At 53.2% G+C, this 20,343-nt stretch overlaps 8 protein-coding genes across 8 annotated transcripts; 4 read left to right on the top strand and 4 right to left on the bottom strand.

Moving 5' to 3' along the window:
• The first annotated feature begins 12 nt into the window (after positions 1–12).
• Positions 13–3,455, top strand: BO85DRAFT_387533 (beta-glucosidase). Its single transcript, XM_025656675.1, has 3 exons — positions 13–675; positions 724–895; positions 941–3,455. Exons 1-3 carry the CDS (start codon positions 145–147, stop codon positions 3,373–3,375), a joined length of 3,138 nt encoding a protein of 1,045 aa, XP_025521246.1. The 5' UTR covers positions 13–144; the 3' UTR covers positions 3,376–3,455.
• Positions 3,456–5,412: 1,957 nt separating this feature from the next.
• BO85DRAFT_483180 (putative IgE-binding protein) lies at positions 5,413–6,272 on the top strand (the record flags this gene model as incomplete). The annotated part of the gene is made up of 2 exons (XM_025663139.1): positions 5,413–5,703; positions 5,793–6,272. The coding sequence occupies 2 exons, from the start codon at positions 5,413–5,415 to the stop codon at positions 6,270–6,272; spliced, it is 771 nt and encodes a 256-aa protein (XP_025521247.1).
• Positions 6,273–6,613: 341 nt separating this feature from the next.
• BO85DRAFT_455345 (uncharacterized protein) lies at positions 6,614–7,721 on the bottom strand (the record flags this gene model as incomplete). The annotated part of the gene is made up of 3 exons (XM_025661380.1): positions 6,614–6,664; positions 6,748–7,620; positions 7,683–7,721. The coding sequence occupies 3 exons, from the start codon at positions 7,719–7,721 to the stop codon at positions 6,614–6,616; spliced, it is 963 nt and encodes a 320-aa protein (XP_025521248.1).
• A 696-nt stretch (positions 7,722–8,417) lies between these two features.
• Positions 8,418–9,418, top strand: BO85DRAFT_483182 (uncharacterized protein; the record flags this gene model as incomplete). Its single annotated transcript, XM_025663140.1, has 4 exons — positions 8,418–8,616; positions 8,672–8,913; positions 8,979–9,146; positions 9,224–9,418. 4 exons carry the CDS (start codon positions 8,418–8,420, stop codon positions 9,416–9,418), a joined length of 804 nt encoding a protein of 267 aa, XP_025521249.1.
• A 565-nt stretch (positions 9,419–9,983) lies between these two features.
• Positions 9,984–12,224, bottom strand: BO85DRAFT_444618 (malate synthase). Its single transcript, XM_025659061.1, has 4 exons — positions 11,668–12,224; positions 10,983–11,608; positions 10,568–10,921; positions 9,984–10,503 (listed from the first exon to the last, which is right to left on the bottom strand). The coding sequence occupies exons 1-4, from the start codon at positions 12,026–12,028 to the stop codon at positions 10,216–10,218; spliced, it is 1,629 nt and encodes a 542-aa protein (XP_025521250.1). The 5' UTR covers positions 12,029–12,224; the 3' UTR covers positions 9,984–10,215.
• A 976-nt stretch (positions 12,225–13,200) lies between these two features.
• Positions 13,201–14,855, bottom strand: BO85DRAFT_433859 (glutamine synthetase family protein; the record flags this gene model as incomplete). The annotated part of the gene is made up of 5 exons (XM_025658437.1): positions 13,201–13,231; positions 13,283–13,972; positions 14,016–14,068; positions 14,114–14,370; positions 14,420–14,855. 5 exons carry the CDS (start codon positions 14,853–14,855, stop codon positions 13,201–13,203), a joined length of 1,467 nt encoding a protein of 488 aa, XP_025521251.1.
• Positions 14,856–15,146: 291 nt separating this feature from the next.
• On the top strand, positions 15,147–16,624 carry BO85DRAFT_387539 (putative short-chain dehydrogenase/reductase family protein). Its single transcript, XM_025656676.1, has 5 exons — positions 15,147–15,382; positions 15,473–15,538; positions 15,599–16,138; positions 16,195–16,378; positions 16,432–16,624. Exons 2-5 carry the CDS (start codon positions 15,477–15,479, stop codon positions 16,486–16,488), a joined length of 843 nt encoding a protein of 280 aa, XP_025521252.1. The 5' UTR covers positions 15,147–15,382; positions 15,473–15,476; the 3' UTR covers positions 16,489–16,624.
• Positions 16,625–16,662: 38 nt separating this feature from the next.
• BO85DRAFT_483186 (sodium P-type ATPase) lies at positions 16,663–20,109 on the bottom strand (the record flags this gene model as incomplete). The annotated part of the gene is made up of 4 exons (XM_025663141.1): positions 16,663–17,352; positions 17,428–19,474; positions 19,542–19,807; positions 19,867–20,109. The coding sequence occupies 4 exons, from the start codon at positions 20,107–20,109 to the stop codon at positions 16,663–16,665; spliced, it is 3,246 nt and encodes a 1,081-aa protein (XP_025521253.1).
• Positions 20,110–20,343: the final 234 nt, after the last annotated feature.

Genomic DNA, 20,343 nt, shown 5'->3' on the forward strand with positions numbered 1-20,343 from the left:
GGCCATCCCCATCCACTCTTTCGCCATCCTAATCTCCCCTTTCTCCCTCCTGGCCTGGTCCCTTCTTTTTTTTTTCTCTCTTCCTCCCCTTGCTTCCTCTCGAATCTGGAATCTATTCCAATGCTCCTATCCCCGTAAGGCACCATGCCGCTCCCCTTTCGGGACAACTCTTCCTCCGGCAGGAAATCCTCCCAGCAACAACGCTACACCCCCCTACATGAATCTATCCCCGAAGAGGTCCAAGATGACCGCCGCTACTCCGAAACCTTTACCCTCTCCGACCTCTCCGATCCAGACCTCGATGAGGACTCCCGCATAAAGCTCCGCCGCGTTGACAACGCCAAGAGGTCCAATGAGGCCTCCGCCTACGCTAACCGCCGCTCCACCGATGTCGAAGCATACCTGGATAGCATTACCGAGGCGGAACAAGAGCTACTGGCAGCGGCGAGACAGTACGAGCTCACTGATGACAGCGACGATGGAGATTACACCGTGAAGAAGAAGGGACATCACCGGAGAACTTCCTCTTTCCGGAGACATACTCCCCGCACCGGATGGCGGGCATACTATTATTCTCGATGGTTGTGGCGGACGCTGGTCGTTATTTTCGTCGCACTGGGTATGATGGTCTGGGCATTCTTGAATTTGGCTTGGTCGGAAGATGAGTTTGAACGGGTTCGTTTGGCATACCTGAGTTAGTGGGTGTGATGCTGATGTCTGTAGGATATGACGCCGGCGGAGTCTTGGTTTCCTACCCCCAAGGGAGGCGCGCTCGAAGAATGGGCGGAGGATTATAGGAAGGCGGAGGCACTAGTCAGCCAGATGACCCTCATCGAGAAGATCAACATCACTACTGGTATTGGATGGCAAATGGGGCTTTGCGTCGGGAATACAGGTATGTGTGGTTGAAGGCTATGGATGATGGTTACTAACTGCTCAGGCTCCGCCGATTTGGTCAAGTTCCCCTCGCTGTGTCTACAGGACGGCCCCCTCGGATTGCGTTACGCCGACCTCATCTCTGCTTTCCCCGCCGGTATTACAACAGGAGCGACCTGGAACCGAGATCTTATCCGACAGCGTGGTGCGGCTCTGGGAGAGGAGGCTCGCATTAAGGGCGTCAACGTGTTGCTGGGCCCGTCGATGGGCTCCCTCGGTATGATGCCAGCGGGCGGTCGCAATTGGGAGTCGTTTGGCTCAGACCCTGTGCTGCAGGGTGTCGCCGCGGCGGAGACCATTCGCGGCATCCAGAGCAACGGCGTCATGGCCACGGCCAAACATTACATTTTGAACGAGCAAGAACATTTCCGACAGGCGAATGAGTGGGGCATCCCCACAGCTATGTCGTCCAACGTCGGCGACCGTGCTTTGCACGAGGTGTTTGCCTGGCCGTTTGCTGAGAGTATCCGGGCTGATGTGGCCAGCGTCATGTGTGCGTACCAGATGGTGAACAACAGCCATGCTTGTGAGAACAGCAAGCTGCTGAACGGTATTCTAAAGGACGAGATGGGCTTCCAGGGATTCGTGCAGTCGGACTGGTTGGCCCAGCGGTCAGGTATCAACAGCGCCTTAGGGGGTCTGGACATGAGTATGCCAGGTGATGGTCTCCACTGGGCGGACGGAAAGTCTTTGTGGGGACCAGAGTTGACCCGCGCCGTGTTGAACACATCTGTCCCGATGGACCGGTTGAACGACATGGTGACCCGCATTGTGGCCTCCTGGTACCATCTTGGCCAGGACTTGTGGCCTCGGCCTGCTCCAGACGGTGATGGCGGGCCTACCTTTTCCTCGTGGACCAACGATGAGGTCGGATGGCTGCACCAAGGGTCTCCGGATGACGAGGCCTACGGTGTCGTGAACCGGTTCATTAATGCTCAGGGCGAAGGCGAGAATGCACACTCCATCATTGCTCGCAAGGTGGCGGCCGAAGGCATCGTGATGGTGAAGAATGACCAGAATACACTGCCCTTGTCCCGCCGGCCAGTGAGCCCATCCGGTGGTCCCTATCGGGTGGGCGTGTATGGCGACGACGGCGGACCGGCTGGAGGACCCAACGCCTGCCCAGACCGGGGCTGCAACCAAGGCACTCTGGCCATGGGCTGGGGTAGTGGCACGGTAGAGTTTCCCTACCTGATCAGTCCGATTGACGCTCTGAATACCGCCTGGGCCACCGAGATCGACATGCACTCGTACATGCGGAATGCCGTGATGCCCGCCGATGCTGCCGACCGAGATCTATGTCTGGTGTTTGCGAACGCTGACTCCGGCGAGGGATACATCTCTTCGGGCGGCATTAACGGCGACCGCAGCAACCTCTTCCTACAGAAGGGCGGCGATTCGCTGATCAAGACGGTAGCCAACAACTGTGGCGGGCCGACCGTGGTGGTGGTGCACGCCGTGGGCCCGGTAGTCGTCGAGTCGTGGATTGACCTTCCAGGGGTCGCTGCAGTTCTGTTCGCGCATCTGCCCGGACAGGAAAGTGGCAACGCTCTGGTGGACGTGCTGTTCGGAGAGGTCGATGCCAGCGGCCGGCTGCCGTACACCGTGGGTAAGAGGCTTGCCGACTACGGGCCGGGAGCGCAAGTGCTGTACGAGCCTAATGCACCGGTCCCCCAGGTAGACTTTACAGATGGACTGTACATTGACCACCGTTATTTCGACCGCCACAATATCACTCCACGGTTCGAGTTTGGCTATGGGTTGTCTTACGCTACGTTCGAGTTGGCCGAACTGCAGGTGAACGCCTTGCAGTCGAAGTCGCGGCTGCCTGCGTCGAGGCCTCCAGCCATGATCTCTCCCCCAGAGTACGATCTTGAGCCGCCACGCAATGAATCATTCTTCTTCCCACCAGGATTCAACGTCGTTAGCAAATTTATCTATCCCTACCTGCCATCTCTAGATGGTACTGCTCCCGCAAACTACACACACTACCCGATCGGCTACGACAAGCCGCGGACACCGTCACAAGCCGGCGGTGGCTTGGGCGGCAATCCGTCTCTGTTCGAGGAGATGGCGAATGTGGAAGTGCAGGTCCGCAACACGGGACCCCGGTCTGGTCAGACCGTAGTGCAGATGTATGTCTCCTTCCCAGAGGAGGTGACCGAGGAGGGCGACTGGGTGGAGGTGCACGATCGGAGCTCTAGCAAGACAAAGATCGAGCGGGTGCCGGAAAAGATCGACTTCCCGGTGCGTGTGCTGCGGAACTTTACCAAGGTGGCCCTGGAGCCAGGTGAAGCGCAGACAGTGTCGATGAGTCTCAGCCGGAAGGATCTGAGCTATTGGAGTGTGCGGCAGCAGAATTGGGTGATGCCGGACGGAGATTTTGAGATTTGGGTAGGGCAGAGCTCGAGAGATCTTCCGTTGCGAGGATACTATTAGATTCGGAGTATTATTAGATTTTCATGTACATATAGATTTGCTATCAATGATTCTGAAGGAACCTGCAGATCCCAGATGCGCTTATAGTTGTATCCCAGGCTTTGGCCTACTGTTACTTCGTTTCTCTCCATGTTGAACCATCGTCAGTAAGCGGGGCACTTAGAAGACTGAACACACCTGAGCGAGCAACGCCCCATCCACGACGATACCACTTTATCACAACTAACATCTAACACTCTAAAATCGATGGAATAAGACAGCCCTCACACGAGGCCACCGACGTATATCCCACCGTCCTACGACACAAAACACAGCGAAACTGCCATGACAAGCGCGAGAAAGCACAACTACCTACTCTTCCCAAGCCTCACCGTGGGCTGGGGAGGGAGGGGCAGTGCAACGCGCAAGGCTAACATGTGAGAACGCGCCAACTGCCCGCAACGTAGCAGCAGCCCTCTCACCTTTTTCTTTCCCTTTTCGGACTAGTAAATACTGCGCTGCATGAATCCAACGGTTGTGTCCTGGTATGATTCGATCAATACCTCCCCACTATTGTAACTACATGGACTGATTGGTCCCTTCATCAGGTTTCCATCGCTTTCTCATGTGTGCCATGCGAGGCGAAGAGTGTGTGTGAAGACGCGTGAAAGACGCGTTTCGGGAGGGAGGGGTTGGGGGGAGTGCAGTCTGTACAGAGTAGGGTAGGGCATAAAATGCCCACCCGGGACTTTCTCATAGTTGTTTCTTCTTTACTCTGGACTATCTCATCCTGTCTTTCTCATTACCTTTGTTATTCTCATTTTCCCCTTAGCTCTTATTCTTCCCCTTTCCTTACATATCTACTATGCTAGGAAACATTTCCGTATCCCTAGGCTATTCACAGTGCCCCGCTGTGATTGGCGGAGCGAGAAACTCGCTGTGGTTGAGGATCTCGTTCTCGGGAAGAACACGACGGAACATGGGCTTTTTTATCGGATTGGGTTGCTGGATGGACTGGAGAGGGACGTGGATCGGGGCAGTAAGGGCGGGGGTGTTTAATCCTCTGCAAGATGGAATGAGGTGAAGGAGTGTGCTCAGGAGATCGAGTTGGAAGAGTTGGAAGGATAGTTTTGGGCTCTTGTGGATGAGTTCAAGGGGGTGTTGGTTTTATGGTTGTTGTTGTAGGCTGGTAATCTCACTCTCAGTTGTCTTCGTGGTGGTGTGGTATTTTCGGGGAGAAGGATACGCTGAGATGAGATAGGATGGGATAGGATAGGATGGGATAGGATTATATAAGATTGGATAGGGAGATGGGTTATGTGGATAGATGGATGTGGACTACGTGAGGTGTGCGGTATGGATGTGAATTGGGGGGGGGGAGGGGGATACAACTCTACTCGTACTTACTGCTAGAATTCGGGAATGAGGAGCCATACATAGCAGTTCAGATTCTTCTACTTAGTATTTCTCGGTGACTTGACAGGAGTAGGTAATTGGTTGTTGAGATACTGTTGTTCTTCGTGTGCTTGGTGTGATCTTCCGTTTAAACCAGACTGCCAGTAATGAGAATGGATTTAGCATGCTATTAAGTGGATCGAGGAGTGATAGATAAGGTACAAGCTAGTTCCGACCCTTTAGAATGAGGTAGTTAGGGTTTCTTCAAGATAATCCACCATATCAACCAGTATCACATGGAAGATAATCAGCTATGCTAATTAGATTTTCTCCCACTGCCCCAACAACACCTACATTAAGTTATTTGAGTCTTTTCTAACGCTCAACATAACCATGAGCTCATATCCATCTCCGCAGCACCAAGTACATCCCCGCTGCGGGAATACCTTCCGACCCAACCCTACCCCGTCCAACTGCACCACCAACCCAGTGGAATACTTCTCCGGATGATCTCAATGACGATCACATCAACACTACTACCATAGATATTCGTATAAGAAAGCCCTATCCCAGCCCATGCTACCATTTTTCACACCACACTCCAGTCCATCCTTTCCCACTACATCTATCCCATCCCAAAGACACCGAAGCAAGAACCGAACTATGAACCTCCTAACCCTCCTCCTAACCACCCTCACCCTCCTCCCCACCCCATCCTACACCCAAGAATCATCATCCTCCACCTCATCCTCCGACGAAGACACCTCCTCCACCTCCTCCTTCACCGTAACCGCCTACCGCTCCAACTCCCCAATCAACAACCTCGCCCTAACCATCTTCTCAGGCCGCTTCTACCTCGGCGGCCGCACCTCCTCCTACTGTCCACCCGGCGTTGCCTCCGAAGGCGAATGTCCCCTAGGAAACGAGACCATAATCATCGGAGATAACGGCCTGGTACGTTCTCCCCCTCTTATCCCCTTCATCCCCCAATCCTAACTTAAACACCCAACTAACACTCCCCCTCCGGGGACCTCAACCACCAGTCCGTCTCCGTCCCCGGCGGCCAACAAATCTACATCCTCTCGACCGGCGCCCTCTCCTTCACAGCCCCACACTCCGCCTACCTGCCCCCAGGTTCCTCAACCGGCCCATTCAGCTACACGCCCGGCACACCATACGGCAGCTGGAATTACACGGGCTCTCCGGGTGGGTTCATTGCTTGTCCTGTGAAAGGCGGAGGAGGTAGCAGTAGTAGTAGTAGTAGTGTGCCTGGTGGGTCGTCGAGTACGCCGAAGCCGAGTTCGACGCCTACGCCGAGCAAGCATTCTGGGACGCCTTCTTCGTCGTATGTGAGTCCGTCGGTGAGTCCGTCTGCGACTCCCGGGGCGGGAGGGGGTAGGTGGATTGTGTATGTCAATTGGAAGAATGCGACTGTGCCGGGGGGGAATGTTAATGAGTGTTTGGGGTTTGGGGCGAGGGCGTGGGGGAGGAATGCGAGTGTGGGGGCTTGGGAGTATATTTGATCTTTGTTTTTTATGGAGGGTTTGGTTGGAGTTAGGGTTCAAAAAAGGGATTAGTCAGTTTGTATAAGGGTTGAAATGGACGAGGATGGTGTGGTGGTGGTAGTTACTTGTGGTTCATTGATTTGTTTGTTTGGTTGGTATTGAAAATGCATGCATTTATTTTGTTTATTCGGTTATATGGTGGTTCATGATACGAATGATTTTCGTTAGGTTGAAGTATGATAATGTATCACGCATCTACATGGCAAGAGGATTCGTATGAAACCAAGTACTATCCATATTCCTCTGTCGTAATGCTCTCAACTGCCTTCAAAGACCATCCTGTCTAGTTCGTACCGCTGTCAGACCCTGCTGATCCGAATGTTAGACTCCTTCCCAAAAGTGAGTGCAGTCTGATTTGGAGAGCATGTGTCAGTCGACGATGGGGGCTAATAGGATCACTTGGGTTGATTAGCCGAGTGTGTAGAATCCCCACCAGCTGGGAACATTGGCTGATCTGTTCCCGCAGATCGTCTGCCAGCTTGTTGGTTTCTTCTTGCAACCTATACTTCAACGCTGGCATGTCACCGGTCGAGGCACTTGTCGCTTCGAAGGCTGGTAGAGGCATCTGGGCTACAACGCTCTCGAAAATGGTCACAGTGTGGGCAAGGGTCGTATAAGTCAGCATCAGAAGGGTTAGGCTGCGATTTTCCTCCTCCGCTTCCAGAAGTCTACCTACTACGTTAATGGAGTGTTCCGTCGTTCTTAGTATTATGTCCACTTCTGGCCTGTACTTGGTGTAATGCTCAAGCATGTAAGCAAACCCTGCGCAGCTTAAGATGTCATTGGCTCCAGTAGGGTCCGCCGCGTTTTGAGGGCCCGGAATTGTAGGCTCTACTGTTTTCTCGCGTGACTCATTGATGCATTCGGCATACCCTGAAAAGGGTCCACTATAATAGCCGTGCGGGTATTTGGAGTCTGGGTCGGCAGCCGGTCCGCTGGAATGGAGATAGTCCGTTGGGTACTCGCTGTATGCATTTGACTGAACTGAAGTGCGAGCCTGGAATGGAGACTTCGTAGCACTTTCTGGATCCCACGAGGAATATAGTAGAGGTTCAGGCTGTTCTTCCGACTCGTACTCGGAGGGTGTTTGGGCGAGTATTGATCTTTGGATTATTGGAGAAGAGAGATGAGAAGCAGGAAGGTGGTTGATGGAATCAGCCGGGGCTGGAGTCGACGAAATATTGCTGCTGCTCTGCTCAGCGCAATGCTCTCGTCGTCTGCCTGGCTTACATTCACCTGGAGGGTTCACGCAGTCGATGCTCCGCTTGATACAATGGGTGCAGTCACTTTCCTCCGTGTTATATTTCTGTCATTGTGGTTAGTTCACGAATCGAACGAGAATATACAGGTGAAGTGATTTGACCATACCTTGAAACAACCGCAGTTGGGGCAGTGAGGTGGTGTCATGTCTGTAGTACTGGGGTTTAAACTGAATTCTGTTGAAATTAATCAGGCAGGAGAATGTGATTCTGATCACTGTAGCAAGGGTTCGTCTCGCGGTCTTCTGTATCTTGACCAGTATATACGGTTGGTGTATAAGTGGAGAGAGAAGCATTTATACCACTTTTCAGCAGATGTCACAAGTGACTCTTCATGATCACTTACTTCTCGGTGTTTGCCGAGAAATCCAAGCTGCTGGTGAGCTGCTTGCATTTGCCAACTCCAAGCTCCTCAGAGAAGTATAGAATGTTTTGGATATCTGCATCTTGATCGTTGAATATGAGAATTGCGGAACTGTGAATCAGATCAGCTTGCAAACAATAGAATATCTCCGTAGCATCGATGAACGAGCATCTTGACTACAATCAACATCCATACAGAAGATTACTCTGTGATGAGAATGATGTGGGAATACAGGGAAGACAAAGCCATCTTCCTTCCTTGTCTAAGGTAGAGTGTGGTTAACTCCGCGGCTGTCTAATTGGGCTCGCATCATACCTACGTCTTACACAAAGTCAACTCGAACATCAACACAATCGACCACCATGGCTCTTTCCAAGGGAATAATTGTCACCTTCTCCCATTCAGACGCTCCAGGCCCTTCCAACCTTTCAATCCACCGCCTGCATGTCCTCTTCTGCACAGCAGTAAGATTTCTCCGGAATGTCCCCAGACATCGAAAAAGCCAGAGAGCGCATCTCCCGCTACTCCAACCAGACCAAGCTGAAAGCAACACTAGAAGCATCTCTCCAATGGCTACCGGACGGTGGGAAAGAAGCCCTCGCTAGTGACACCTTGAACGCAACGACTGCTAAGCTTCATGAGATTTTCTTCAATATTCTCACCATCCTAGCCTGGCCAGGTAAATGATCACCCGAGAGGATACCAGAACCAGTACCACTGACAGACAAGACAAGCCATACTCCAGTCAGAAGCAAGCCAAGTCAAAACACCCCAAGAGCAGCTTAGTCTCTTGGGGAATCACCAGCAAGGCACAGAGGAAGATTGTCTGAAGCGTGATGGCTCCTGCTGCGTCGTTACAGGGGCTATGGATGTGGAAACGTATTCCGAGAAAGGCAGACCAGAGGGCTTGCTTAGTACCTATGTGCAGATAGCGCACATCATGCCGTGTTTTATTTCCTACTGGAATAAATCTGCAGTGAGTTCCCCCGATATCTATTGATATCTGCCAATAATACCGATAATAACATCACTGAAATACAGATGACCACCGTCTGGGAAACCCTATGCCGCTACTTCCCTGCCATTCACCGAGCCCGAATGGGGGCCGGTGGCATCAATGCCCTAGTAAACAGCCTATCAAACAGCTTCTTGATAGATCTACCAACAAATCTAGTATTCAGTCGTTTCGCTCTCGCTTTCAAAGCAACAGTAAGTCTCAAATCTTACATCATTATTATTATTATTATTACTGCTACTTCATTATATTGATACCCCCGATGCAATAGGACCGCCCAAACATCTACAAAACCGTACGATTCCGCGCGTGTCCAACTAGCCTATTGATACCCGATGAGATCGAGTTCAAGCGAGCAACGGCGCCTGATCCAGAACATCTGGAACTACCGAGCAAGGATCTCTTCGACTGCCACTACCGTCTAGCCCAGATCATCAACGCCTGTGATCATTATATGGCCTTCTGACCTGGTAAATACCGGGATCATTGGGAGTACCACATCAGGTGGAATGTCGAGGCAATGCTCGATGGGGATGCTGATCTTAGCGGATATTTGGAGACTGCGCTGTGGTGGGCGTAGAGGTAGAGGGTGATACTGTTTGATGCGATATGTAATTCTCAAGTTAATCTGTAGGAGTTCACCTATGTTTTGGTCATAAAGTGCACTCAGTATTAGTCTCTTGCTCTCATTTAATGTCACACGATTGGATCCAGCTAAAGTCGCCTCCTTTTCCTCCTCCTCTCATTAGTATTATTCATCATGAATCGTATGGTTCTACATATCTCGCTGCATTCATGGATGCAATGACTCTTGCTTGATAGCTGAGATGTTAGAAAGACAGGCCAGGTAACATGCCAATTCTAAAGTAGCAGTAACTTATGTTAATCGATACCGAAGTCCGTATATATCCTCTTCGAGTAAATTGGTCTATAGACCATACTAACATCATGTCAACAGCTGAACCGAATAGGACTCAACGCTACACTATTCATAGTTGTATCTCGGTCCCAAGGTATGTGAAGTAATTCAATGTAAGCGTTGATGATAATCTGATATTCCTAGAGGAAATCCATTCATCTGATTCAATGTGTAATGCCATAGTAACAATCGCAAGAGCAATGATAATAATAACAATGATAATAAGTCCAGCCTATCAAACCCATCCATCCTAATAATATGAACAATTAAAACCCATGCCATAAACATATCGTAACACCATGACGTTCGAAATCAACTGCAAGCAAGCTAGCTAGCTACTCAGCTCACAGCTTAGCAGCCGGCTCGGCCTTGCCCGCCGACGAAATCTCATTGTACAACAAACTCGTGAGGAAATCGGCATAGTCCTCGCCCGTCACCTGGCCGGCAAAGTACCGCGCCGCGAGCTGGAACTTGTTGCCCTGGGGACCCTTGGCGGCCAGACTGTCAGCCTGCTCCTGCAGGAGACGCAGAGCATATGCCTTGTCGACCTTCTTGCCGTCGGAGGTCGTGATGCCGTGGTGCGTCCATTGCCAGAGCTGACTGCGGGAGACTTCGGCGGTGGCAGCGTCCTCCTGTTCCGTTGTTAGTATACATTCCATAATGTGCGTGAGAAAGAGGGAAGAGATTGAGGCGTACCATCAGGAAGTTGATGGGGATGCAGCCCACACCGCGGAGCCATCCCTCCATGTAGGACAGACCGATGTTCAGGTTCTTGCGGATGCCGTCCTCGGTGATCTTGCCGGGGACGTTGGTGTTCAGGAGATCGTTGGCGGTGATGTGGACGTCCTCGCGACGGACAAACAGCTGGTTGGGGGTGGGCATGTAGGTGTTGAAGATCTCCGAGGCGATGGAGGCCAGAGCAGGGTGGGCAACCCAGGTGCCGTCGTGACCGGCGCGCACTTCACGCAGCTTGTCGGCGCGCACGCTCTCCATGGCCTTGTCGTTGGCGGTGGGGTCGTTCTTGATGGGGATTTGAGCGGCCATGCCTCCCTGCAATACTATTAGTATCATCTTCACATAGCACCTTAATGTTTAAGGGAAGGGGGCCTACCATAGCATGCACTCCTCTGCGGTGGCAAGTCTTAATCAACAACTTCACATACGCATCCATAAACGGCACGGTCATAGTAACATCCGAGCGGTCCGGCAACACAAAGTTAGGGTGCTTGCGGAACTTCTTGATGAAGGAGAAGATGTAATCCCAACGACCACAGTTCAATCCAGAGCTGTGTTCACGCAACTCGTAGATAATCTCATCCATCTCAAACGCCGCCGAGATGGTCTCGATCAGCACGGTACCACGGATCGTTCCGCGCGGCATGCCAATGTAGTCCTGAGCCAGGTTGAAGACGTCGTTCCACAGACGCGCCTCGAGGTGCGACTCCATCTTGGGGAGGTAGAAGTACGGGCCGAACCCGCGGGCAACGAGCTCCTTGGCATTGTGGTAGAAGTACAGACCGAAGTCGAACAGACTGCCGGAGATGGGGGTGCCGTCGACAGTGAAGTGCTTCTCGTCGAGGTGCCAGCCACGAGCGCGAGCAATGAGAGTGGGGAGCACGCGGTCTGTCCGCAGCTTGTATTCCTTACCACCCTGTGTGAAATCGACCTGGCGACGGATGGCGTCGTAGAGGTTGACTTGGCCGTTGATCATGTTTTCCCAGGTGGGAGCGCTGGAATCTATATTTGCTATTAGCTACAGTGCTCCTGGGAATTATCCGGGGAAAGAAAGGGCATACCCTCAAAATCAGCCATGTATGTCCAGACATCCGAGTTCAACGCGTTGACGACCATCTTGCGATCCGTGGGACCGGTGATTTCCACACGGCGGTCGACGAGACCCGGAGCCGGGGGAGCACCCTTCCAGGCATCGTTCTCACGAATGTGCTTTGTCTCGGGCAGGAAGTCGGGGAGGTGGCCCTTGTCAATCTCGGCCTGGCGGTCGATACGGCGCTGGAGGAGGGCCTTGCGAGTAGGGTTGAAGGTGCGGTGGAGGATGGCGAGGAAGGCACAGGCGTCCTTGGTGAGGATCTTGCGAGCTTCCGAGCTCACATTGCCGAGGATGACGACGTCCTTGAGTTGGGTGTCGACTTGCACCATGGTGGAGGATGGGATTGAGAGTCTTTATCTTATCGGGAAGTATATGAGGGGGAAAGGGTATACTGGATACTATCCGGACCGGCAGGATAGAAGTACTGGAGATGTGATGATATGATATGAAGAAGGAAGTAGCGAAGAAGACTTTCAAGAACAACCAGCACTATTATAAGCTACCAGAGGTGGGAGGGAGAGCAAGAGAATATATGTTCTACACAGCGACTACGTCAGTCCCACCATTCACTTCACTAACCGCGGTCCATTGGGGAGTCCCGATAAGCTGGATTGAACCCAAAATGAGGGCTGCTCCAGAGCTTCCATTCCACGTGACTTTTCCGCGGAAAACCCAGCTGCGATTCGGCCGATAACGGGCGGGGCACGCCGGCTACCGATTCCGACTTGCGGCTTATCGTTCAGGCCGATTACTTCTTACTCGATACATTCGAGTACGATACTCTCTGTAGTGATCACTATATTAACTATACTATCCTGGAAGGTCTGGAGATGATTCCCGACGTGGGTCGGTACTTGCTGGCTCTGTTGCAGCTGCCCAGATACACCAACACTGCATTGTCCACTCCAGTAGCCACTCACGCAGTCAACCGAGGATGTTGATAAGCTCCTAAACTCCTAAACTCCCCGCAGGCCCGAGAGCCTTCCTCCCAACCGCGGTTCGCCGCCATCCTGCTGCCCTGTACTGCTCCTCTCCTCCGTCCGTCCTGGAGCAAGCTTCCTGCGGTCCGGCCATCGCCTACACTCGACCGACTTGTCCCGATTGTGATACGGTGCTTTTCTGATGCGGTGGAGCTGTATCATTGCTTCAGTAACTCACTCATGGCTGCAAAAAATTCGAACATGATGAGAATGCCACAGCTACTCTATGTATGCTCGTTCAATTCGCTACGCACATGCCATACGCCTACTATGAAACAAGGATTCAAAAGTACATCCAGTCATCTCTTCCACATGTGAACGCATGTGATCGCTGTCAACTCTAACTCCCGCTGCTCTCCCGACCCCAGCTCCAGCTCGGGTTGTCACGGATTCCTCTGCAGCCAATCTGTACCGTCCGATCTGGACCAGTCTGGGCAAAACAGGGAAGCAAAAAATAACAAGGTAACACGGGCTTCTAATCTGCCAGCTGCTGGCCTGTACACGCAGCTCCGTCCATCCGGTTACACCGTCTCAATATAGCGTCGGACCTCCCTAATCAATAGTCAGTATCATCATCTTACTGCAGCCAGCTCCGCCACTCACCAATCCGTGACGGCCTCCTCCCACAAGCGCACTTCATGCTCCCGCGTGCCCCCAAAATGCTCCACAAACGCATCGCCAAAGACCTCCCGTGCGACACTGTCTTTGCGCATGAACGCCGTCGTGGCTTCCCGCAGCGACTTGGCTAATCGGACCCCCTTATCGCTTGCCCCGCCCATATCCTCGCCCTTGGACAGCGGCGGAACCGGAATCTCCAGCTTCTTCTCCACACCCCGCCACCCCAATGCAACAACTGCTGCTAAAACAAAATGCGGGTTTGCGTCAGCCCCGGGCACACGCACCTCCAGCCGGGTTGCTTTTGCGCTCGCCGTAGGTGGGGTGATAAGCCGAATCGAGGCCGCCCGATGCTCCAGTCCCCAGGAGACCGTAACCGGCGCCCAGAAGTTCTCCACCAGCCGCTTGTAAGAGTTCACCGTGGGTGCAAACATTGGCATGATATCAGGAAGACCAGTGAGGACCCCGGCCAGGAAATGTCGCCCTAGATCGGAGAGATAAGCCACGTCAGGATATGGCGGATTTGGGTCGGGCGTGTCGCGGATGAACGCATTCTTCCCATCGCTCGAGACCAGTGAGATGTGCATGTGTCCGCTATTTCCGGGTAAACCCTCGCGTGGCTTGGCCATAAAGGTGGGTGTGATGCCGTGCTTGGTGCCGATCGACTTGACGACGTATCTGGCACGGTCAGTTTGATCTTATGTAGCTCGAAGTCACTCACTTGAATAGACCAGCTTTGTCCGCCATCTCTTTGGCCTCTCCGAACTGTAGTGCCTGCTACCGTCAGCAGGGACCATAACGTCACCCAATGCAACCTACCGCCTCATAAACACCGGGACCGCTCTCTGTATGCCAACCCTCGATTTCACAATTGAACTGTTCACACGCATCGAACACTCCATAATAGTAGTCTTGGTTGTGGATGGGACGGGTCAGACTGTACCCAAACATGCCCTCCGTCAGCGGAGGAAGTGACTCGACGGGGTTCTCCTTAAGAAAGGTTGCCGTGGCCGATGCATTGCGCTCGGGATTGGAGTGTGCTCCTGGCGCGCGGAACTGATAGAACTCATATTCCGCTGGGAAACCGTCAGCGAGTCTCAGGAAGAATATGACGAAAGCGCTTACCCCCCGCCATGGCACGATACCCCGCAGCCTCCGCCTTCCCCAGAGCGGACTTTAATAGCCCCCGCGGACAAGCACAGACCGGCTTATTCGTATCGGGATCCAAAAAGCTGACCAGGAAAAATGGTACATTGTTCTCCCATGGAATGCGACGGAAACTGCTTAGATCCGGAACTGCCACGAGATCGCGGTACCCGTTCTCTTTGTTGCTGATGGTCAATTCCTTGAAGTATGTGCGGTCATGCATATCCCAGCCAAAGATGACGGAGCAGAAGCCGAAGCCATCAGCTACGATGGAGAGGAACTTCTTCTTGGAGACGAGCTTGCCGCGGAGCATGCCATCGACGTCAACACCGGCCAGCTTGACCCGGGTGTCATTCTGGAGGACATGGGCGATATTCTCGAGGGTAACTTGGTAGGGTGGGGTGGTAGAGGACATGATGGTGATCGGGTTATGACACGAGCAGATTGAGGATATACTGCTCGTGGAGAGAACTGACCAGCAGTGAAATTGGGGGGAATGACGGTGAGGAGGCGAGCGGGACGCAAGGACGTCAGCCACCGCTGCTTATCAGTTGGAGGACCGTCACGGGGCCCGCCATGCCGATACTTGAAGCCACAGTGATTGGGATGTTTGCAGCCCTTATCATCTGTCTTATCCAATGGTAACAGATACAGAGGTTGATTGACAATGAATGATGAATTATTCAGCCAATATTAAACCGGCACACGAGCAGATGCAGTGTGCATGGTGGCCTGCGTGCCTGACAGCTGCCTGCCTTATCGGGATCGCCATTAGATAAGCGGGCTCCACTGTCCCGCATTCCTGCTTCATCATCCCTGCTTCTCTTGCATATCTCTCTCTACTCACTTCTTCAGCGTTATTCTCCTTGTTCTCGCTGATACTTGCCCAATCATCTCTATCCTTAATTGACTCTACTCCATATATCTTAGGGATATTTCAAGGTATGCCAATCCCATATAGTCACCCACACTGCCATCCACTCTACCCCGCACCATCCCCACTATCCACCATCACAACTAACATAACCCCAGAATCATGGCATCCGCTCCAAGAGGTCGTCTCCAAGGCAAGAATGCCATCATTACCGGTGCAGCTGGGTAAGCTACATGCTTCTGAACCCTCAATATCTCTATCGACCATCCCACTGACCAACCCAGCGGCATCGGCCTCGAAACCAGCATCCTCTTCGCCCGCGAAGGCGCCAACATCCTAATGGCCGACATCTCGGCCCCCGCCCTCGAGAAAGCCCTCGCCAAGGTCAAAGAAGTCGTTCCCACCGCTCCCCGCGTCGAGACCATCAAATGCGACGTCTCCAAGGAATCCGACGTACAAGCCATGGTCGAGTCCCAGGACAGCTGGGGCGGCACCGACGTCATCTTCAACAACGCGGGCATCATGCACGCCGACGATGCCGACGCCGTGGACACCCCCGAGAAGATCTGGGATCTGACGCATAACATCAACGTCAAGGGTGTGTGGTTCGGATGCAAGCATGCTGTGCTGAGTCTGCGTCGTCACAAGAAGACCAAGGGCAGCATCATCAACACGGCGAGTGTGGTCGCCTTGGTGGGAAGTGCTACGCCCCAGTTGGCGTACACGGCTAGTAAGGGTGCTGTGTTGGCGTTGACGCGCGAATTGGCTATTGTGCATGCGAGGGAGGGATTCCGGTTCAATGCGCTGTGTCCGGCGCCGTTGAAGTCAGTCTTCCTTATTCTTTGTTCTTGATGCTGGTGTGGTTACTGACATGTTGTAGCACTCCCCTCTTGCAAGATTGGCTGGGTGACGACAAGCCCAAGCGCTTCCGGCGGGAGGTGCACTTCCCTACTGGTCGGTTCGGAGAGGCTATTGAGCAGGCTCATGCCGTGGTGTTTTTGGCTAGTGACGAGAGCAGTTTCGTCAATGGTAGTGACTTTGTTGTGGATGGTGGAATGTCCAAGGTATGTTTCTCGTTATTTATCAGTGATTGGTCATTACTAACTAGATGTAATAGGCGTATGTTACTCCAGAGGGACCGGCCACTGCTGCTCCTCAGAATCTGGGGCATTAGTATAGCCATCCTACGATATATGAGTTGAATGATCTTGAAATCCGTCTTTAAAAAAAAATCCAGTACTACACTCTCAATCACAACAATCAACCTATGTAAATCAATTCATCTCTAATAATCTATCAAACAAGTCTATAACCATCATCCCCAACACAAGCAAACATAATCTATCAATTAAATCTTCTTCAATCCCAACACCCCCTCCTCCCGACTCAACGTCGTAAACCGACTAAACCCCCCAGCCCCCTTCTCCTCGTCCACCCCATTCCTCCCACTCCCACCAACCCCCTGAATAGTATTACTCTCATCCCCCCTCTTCGCCGCCCACCTCCTCACAAAAACCCTCTTAACCCACTTCCACCCCTCCACACCGCCCAAGAACAGCCCCGCCTCGACAAACACCACCCCCCACTCCCACCCAATCCCAATATGCTTAAACACCACATCATTAATCACAGGGATATACAGCACGGGGAACGTAAGCACAAATCCGATCACAATGCCCCAGAAGAGGTACTTATTGCGGTAGATGTCAGAGAGCCAGCCTGTGTATTTATTTCTAGGCTTGGAGTTTGAGATAGAGGTAGGGGTAGAAGAGTCATGCATATTGAACAGACTGCGCCGCAAATGCATCATCTCCCAGGCCAGAAGCAGCGCGAACCAGGTCATGCAGACGAAGGTGGTGGCGCGGGCACGGAAGACCGTGTCACAGGGAGTCGAGTAGCTGCTGTTGCATTCTGTTGCGAGGTTGCCGTCGCCCCAGGCGAAGAGGACGAGGGTGAAGGCGCTGAGGCAGAGGGCGGCCATCCAGATGCCGTAGACGAGGGTGTCGATGATGATTTCTGGGGTGAAGATGCCGTTTTTCTATTACCATCATTCATTTGTTAGTTATTGTATGGTTATGATAGGAGATAAAAGAAAAAGAAGGGGACGACATACACTCTGCGGCGGTCTATCCATCACATCACTCGCCGCCATCTCCATTCCCAGTCCGATATCAGGCAGTCCAGATGTAATCATGATAATCCAAAGGATTTCCACCGGTGCGATAGGGAACACACTCTGGCCGTTCTCGTCTTTGAAGACCAGTCCGATCAGTAGGGTTAGCGCTAACCCTACGTTCTCGGCGAGTAGATGCAGTACGAATTTCTGGATATTGTCGAAGATGCGACGGCCCTCTTCGATACCGTTGATGATGCTTGCGAAGTTGTCGTCTGTTAGGACCAGCTCCGATGCATCTTTCGCCACGTCGCTGCCTGCTTGGCCCATTGCGATTCCTACGTCTGCCCGCTTCAGCGACGGCGAGTCGTTCACTCCGTCGCCTGTCATCGCGGCGTACCGGCCACGGCGGTGCAATGCCTCGATCATCCGCACTTTGGTGTGCGGGGCGCAGCGCGCGATCACGGCGGGGAGGGTCGGTAGAGCGTCGATTTCGGACTCGCTGAGGGAGTCGAATTGACTGGCTGTCATGACGAGGTTGTCGGCCACGTCGCGCGAAAGGAGCTGTGCGTTGGCCGGGATGATGCCGACTTGGGCGGCGATGGCTCGGGCGGTGCCTGGGTGGTCGCCGGTTACCATGTGCACGGAGATGCCGGCACGGTGGCATTCTTCGATGGCTCCGGCGGTCTCCGGGCGAGGGGGGTCGTAGAGTCCGATCAGCCCAGCGAAGGTGAGGTCTTGTTCGACGGTGTCCCGGGGTGGGACGTCGGTGAAGGTGGAGGAGCTGGTGCGGTGGGCGAGTGCGAGTACGCGCAGGCCTTCGCGTGCCAGTGCTTCCATGTTTTGGAGGATGGTGTTGCGGATGTCGTCGGTTAGGGGCACGGGTTCAGAGGTGTCTGTGGTCCAGACGATGGATGTGCAGGCTTCGAGGACGCGTTCCACAGCACCCTTGGTGAAGATCACGTCGGTGTCGTCGCGACGGAAGATCACGGACATCTTTTTGATGGTCGAGTCGAAGGGGTACTCGGCCTGCTGTGTCCAGACGGGCTTGTCACCAGCGGTCCATCTTTCACGGCCCCAGTCGAAGCGCGCGGCGAAGACCTGGATGGCGATGTCGGTGGGCTCGCCACGGGCTTGCCATTGTCCGTTTTCTTCAGAGCGGTGCACATGGGCCAGGTTCGCCATGGCTGCGACGTCCAGATAGCGCTGCAGCAGGGCACTGTTTGTCACTATATCTTGCGGCGTCTTGGTGTCGCCTTCGCTTTCCCCTTCTCCGGGCATGGCGTCGATGACCTTGAGCTCGCCGTCATACGGGTCCAATGGGTCATGGGAGACTCCGACTGAGACTGTGCCCAGCCCCGGAACCCAGGCCTTCTTAGCCACCATGCGTCCTTGGGTGAGGGTGCCCGTCTTGTCGGAGCAGATGTTCGACACGGCGCCCAATGCCTCGAGTGAATCCATCTTCCGCACAATCACGTTCCTCTCGACCATCTGCTTCGTGCCCATGGCCATGGTGACCGTCAACACGACCACGAGACAAGCAGGGATCATGGCCAATCCGGTAGCAACTGCGTAGATAATCACTTCCTTATCATCGCGCATGTCATTGGCGCCCATCACAATGATTGCGAATACTACTGCAATCCCAAACAACAGTAGCGCCAGTTTACTCAATTTCCGCTGAAGTGGTGTCCCCACGTTGATTCCCAGGAACCGACCCACTGCATCTGTGCATGTCAATGTCCAGGCCACCACGTACCACCGCTTCTTGGTCTCGCCTTGAGGACCGCGACGGACGGGCCGGCGCCGCTGGTTGCCATTTTCACGGAGTGCCGCAGCAATCGCACCGATCTCGGTTTTCATACCAGTGCTGATCACCACACCGCGCGCGCGGCCCCGGGTGACGGTGGAGGAGCTGTAGGCGATGTTGAGACGGTCGCCGGGTCCAGTGTCAGCGGGGAAGGTAGTAGTAGATGATTTGGTAACGGGGAGGGATTCGCCAGTAAGAAGGGCTTCGTCTGTTTCAAAGTTCATCGTCTCCACTAGTCTATTTGGTGTTAGATCATTATCTCATTATGAATGTATCAATGGAGTGGCAAATGTATGACGCATACCGTAAATCAGCCGGAACTGTATCTCCCACTTTCAAATCGACCATATCACCCACAACGATCTCCATGGCGGGGATGGTGCCCGTCTTGCCGTCACGAGTGACGACTCCTGTGGGCGAACTGAGGCCGCGTAGCGAGTCCATGGTCTTCTCGGCGGCGTAGTCCTGGTAGACGCCTACGATGATGTTCAGGGCGATAACGGCCCCGATGACTCCGCCTTCGATCCAAGATTCAATGCCGAAACTGACGGCCATGGCGATGATGAGGACCTGAATAGTAGATCATGTTAGCGAGATGAAGGCATGATGGTAAAGGTTGGGCAACTTACCAGCATCATTGCGTTTGCCACCTGACGGATGATAATCTTCGCGAGGGAGATGCCCTCGTCCCCTTCGAGTTCGTTGGGCCCCCATCTCTGAAGGCGGGACTTTGCTTCCTGGGTGCTGAGACCTTCTTCTGAGTTGACAGAAAGCTCTTGCAAGACGGAAGCATAGGGAAGGGTGTGGGCGGGTGCGGAGAGGGGAGAGTGGGAAGGGGTGGAGGCAGTCTGAGACTGTTTCTCAGTGCCCATATTGGGTATAAGTGTGTGTTGTTTCTGTGTCTGTGTGTAATGCTTGAGAGTTCTCTACTAAAGGTAGGAGATCACGGAGGTGTCATGTAGAATGTATCCTCTATGGAATGAGAGTCCATACACGTGAGGCGAAGCAGTGAATTGATCTGATCTGATCTCTTCTAGATCCTGATTCTTGCTTATTTCCAATTCTAAACTTTCTCTTTGACATGATCCCGGGGAATTCATCCTTCT

Source organism: Aspergillus piperis, assembly GCF_003184755.1.
Source record: "Aspergillus piperis CBS 112811 unplaced genomic scaffold BO85scaffold_1, whole genome shotgun sequence".
NCBI lineage: Eukaryota > Fungi > Ascomycota > Eurotiomycetes > Eurotiales > Aspergillaceae > Aspergillus > Aspergillus piperis.

Bases quoted from the DNA above. Each gene is read 5' to 3' on its own strand.
- BO85DRAFT_387533 (XM_025656675.1), top strand. From the start codon at position 145: ATGCCGCTCCCCTTTCGGGACAACTCTTCCTCCGGCAGGAAATCCTCC. The intron at 676-723 runs GTTCGTTTGGCA...TGATGTCTGTAG, and splicing joins CGGAAGATGAGTTTGAACGG to GATATGACGCCGGCGGAGTC. The intron at 896-940 runs GTATGTGTGGTT...CTAACTGCTCAG, and splicing joins GCTTTGCGTCGGGAATACAG to GCTCCGCCGATTTGGTCAAG.
- BO85DRAFT_444618 (XM_025659061.1), bottom strand. From the start codon at position 12,028: ATGGTGCAAGTCGACACCCAACTCAAGGACGTCGTCATCCTCGGCAAT. The intron at 11,609-11,667 runs GTATGCCCTTTC...TAGCAAATATAG, and splicing joins ATACATGGCTGATTTTGAGG to ATTCCAGCGCTCCCACCTGG. The intron at 10,504-10,567 runs GTACGCCTCAAT...ACAACGGAACAG, and splicing joins TCCCCATCAACTTCCTGATG to GAGGACGCTGCCACCGCCGA.
- BO85DRAFT_387539 (XM_025656676.1), top strand. From the start codon at position 15,477: ATGGCATCCGCTCCAAGAGGTCGTCTCCAAGGCAAGAATGCCATCATT. The intron at 16,139-16,194 runs GTCAGTCTTCCT...GACATGTTGTAG, and splicing joins CTGTGTCCGGCGCCGTTGAA to CACTCCCCTCTTGCAAGATT. The intron at 16,379-16,431 runs GTATGTTTCTCG...TAGATGTAATAG, and splicing joins TGGATGGTGGAATGTCCAAG to GCGTATGTTACTCCAGAGGG.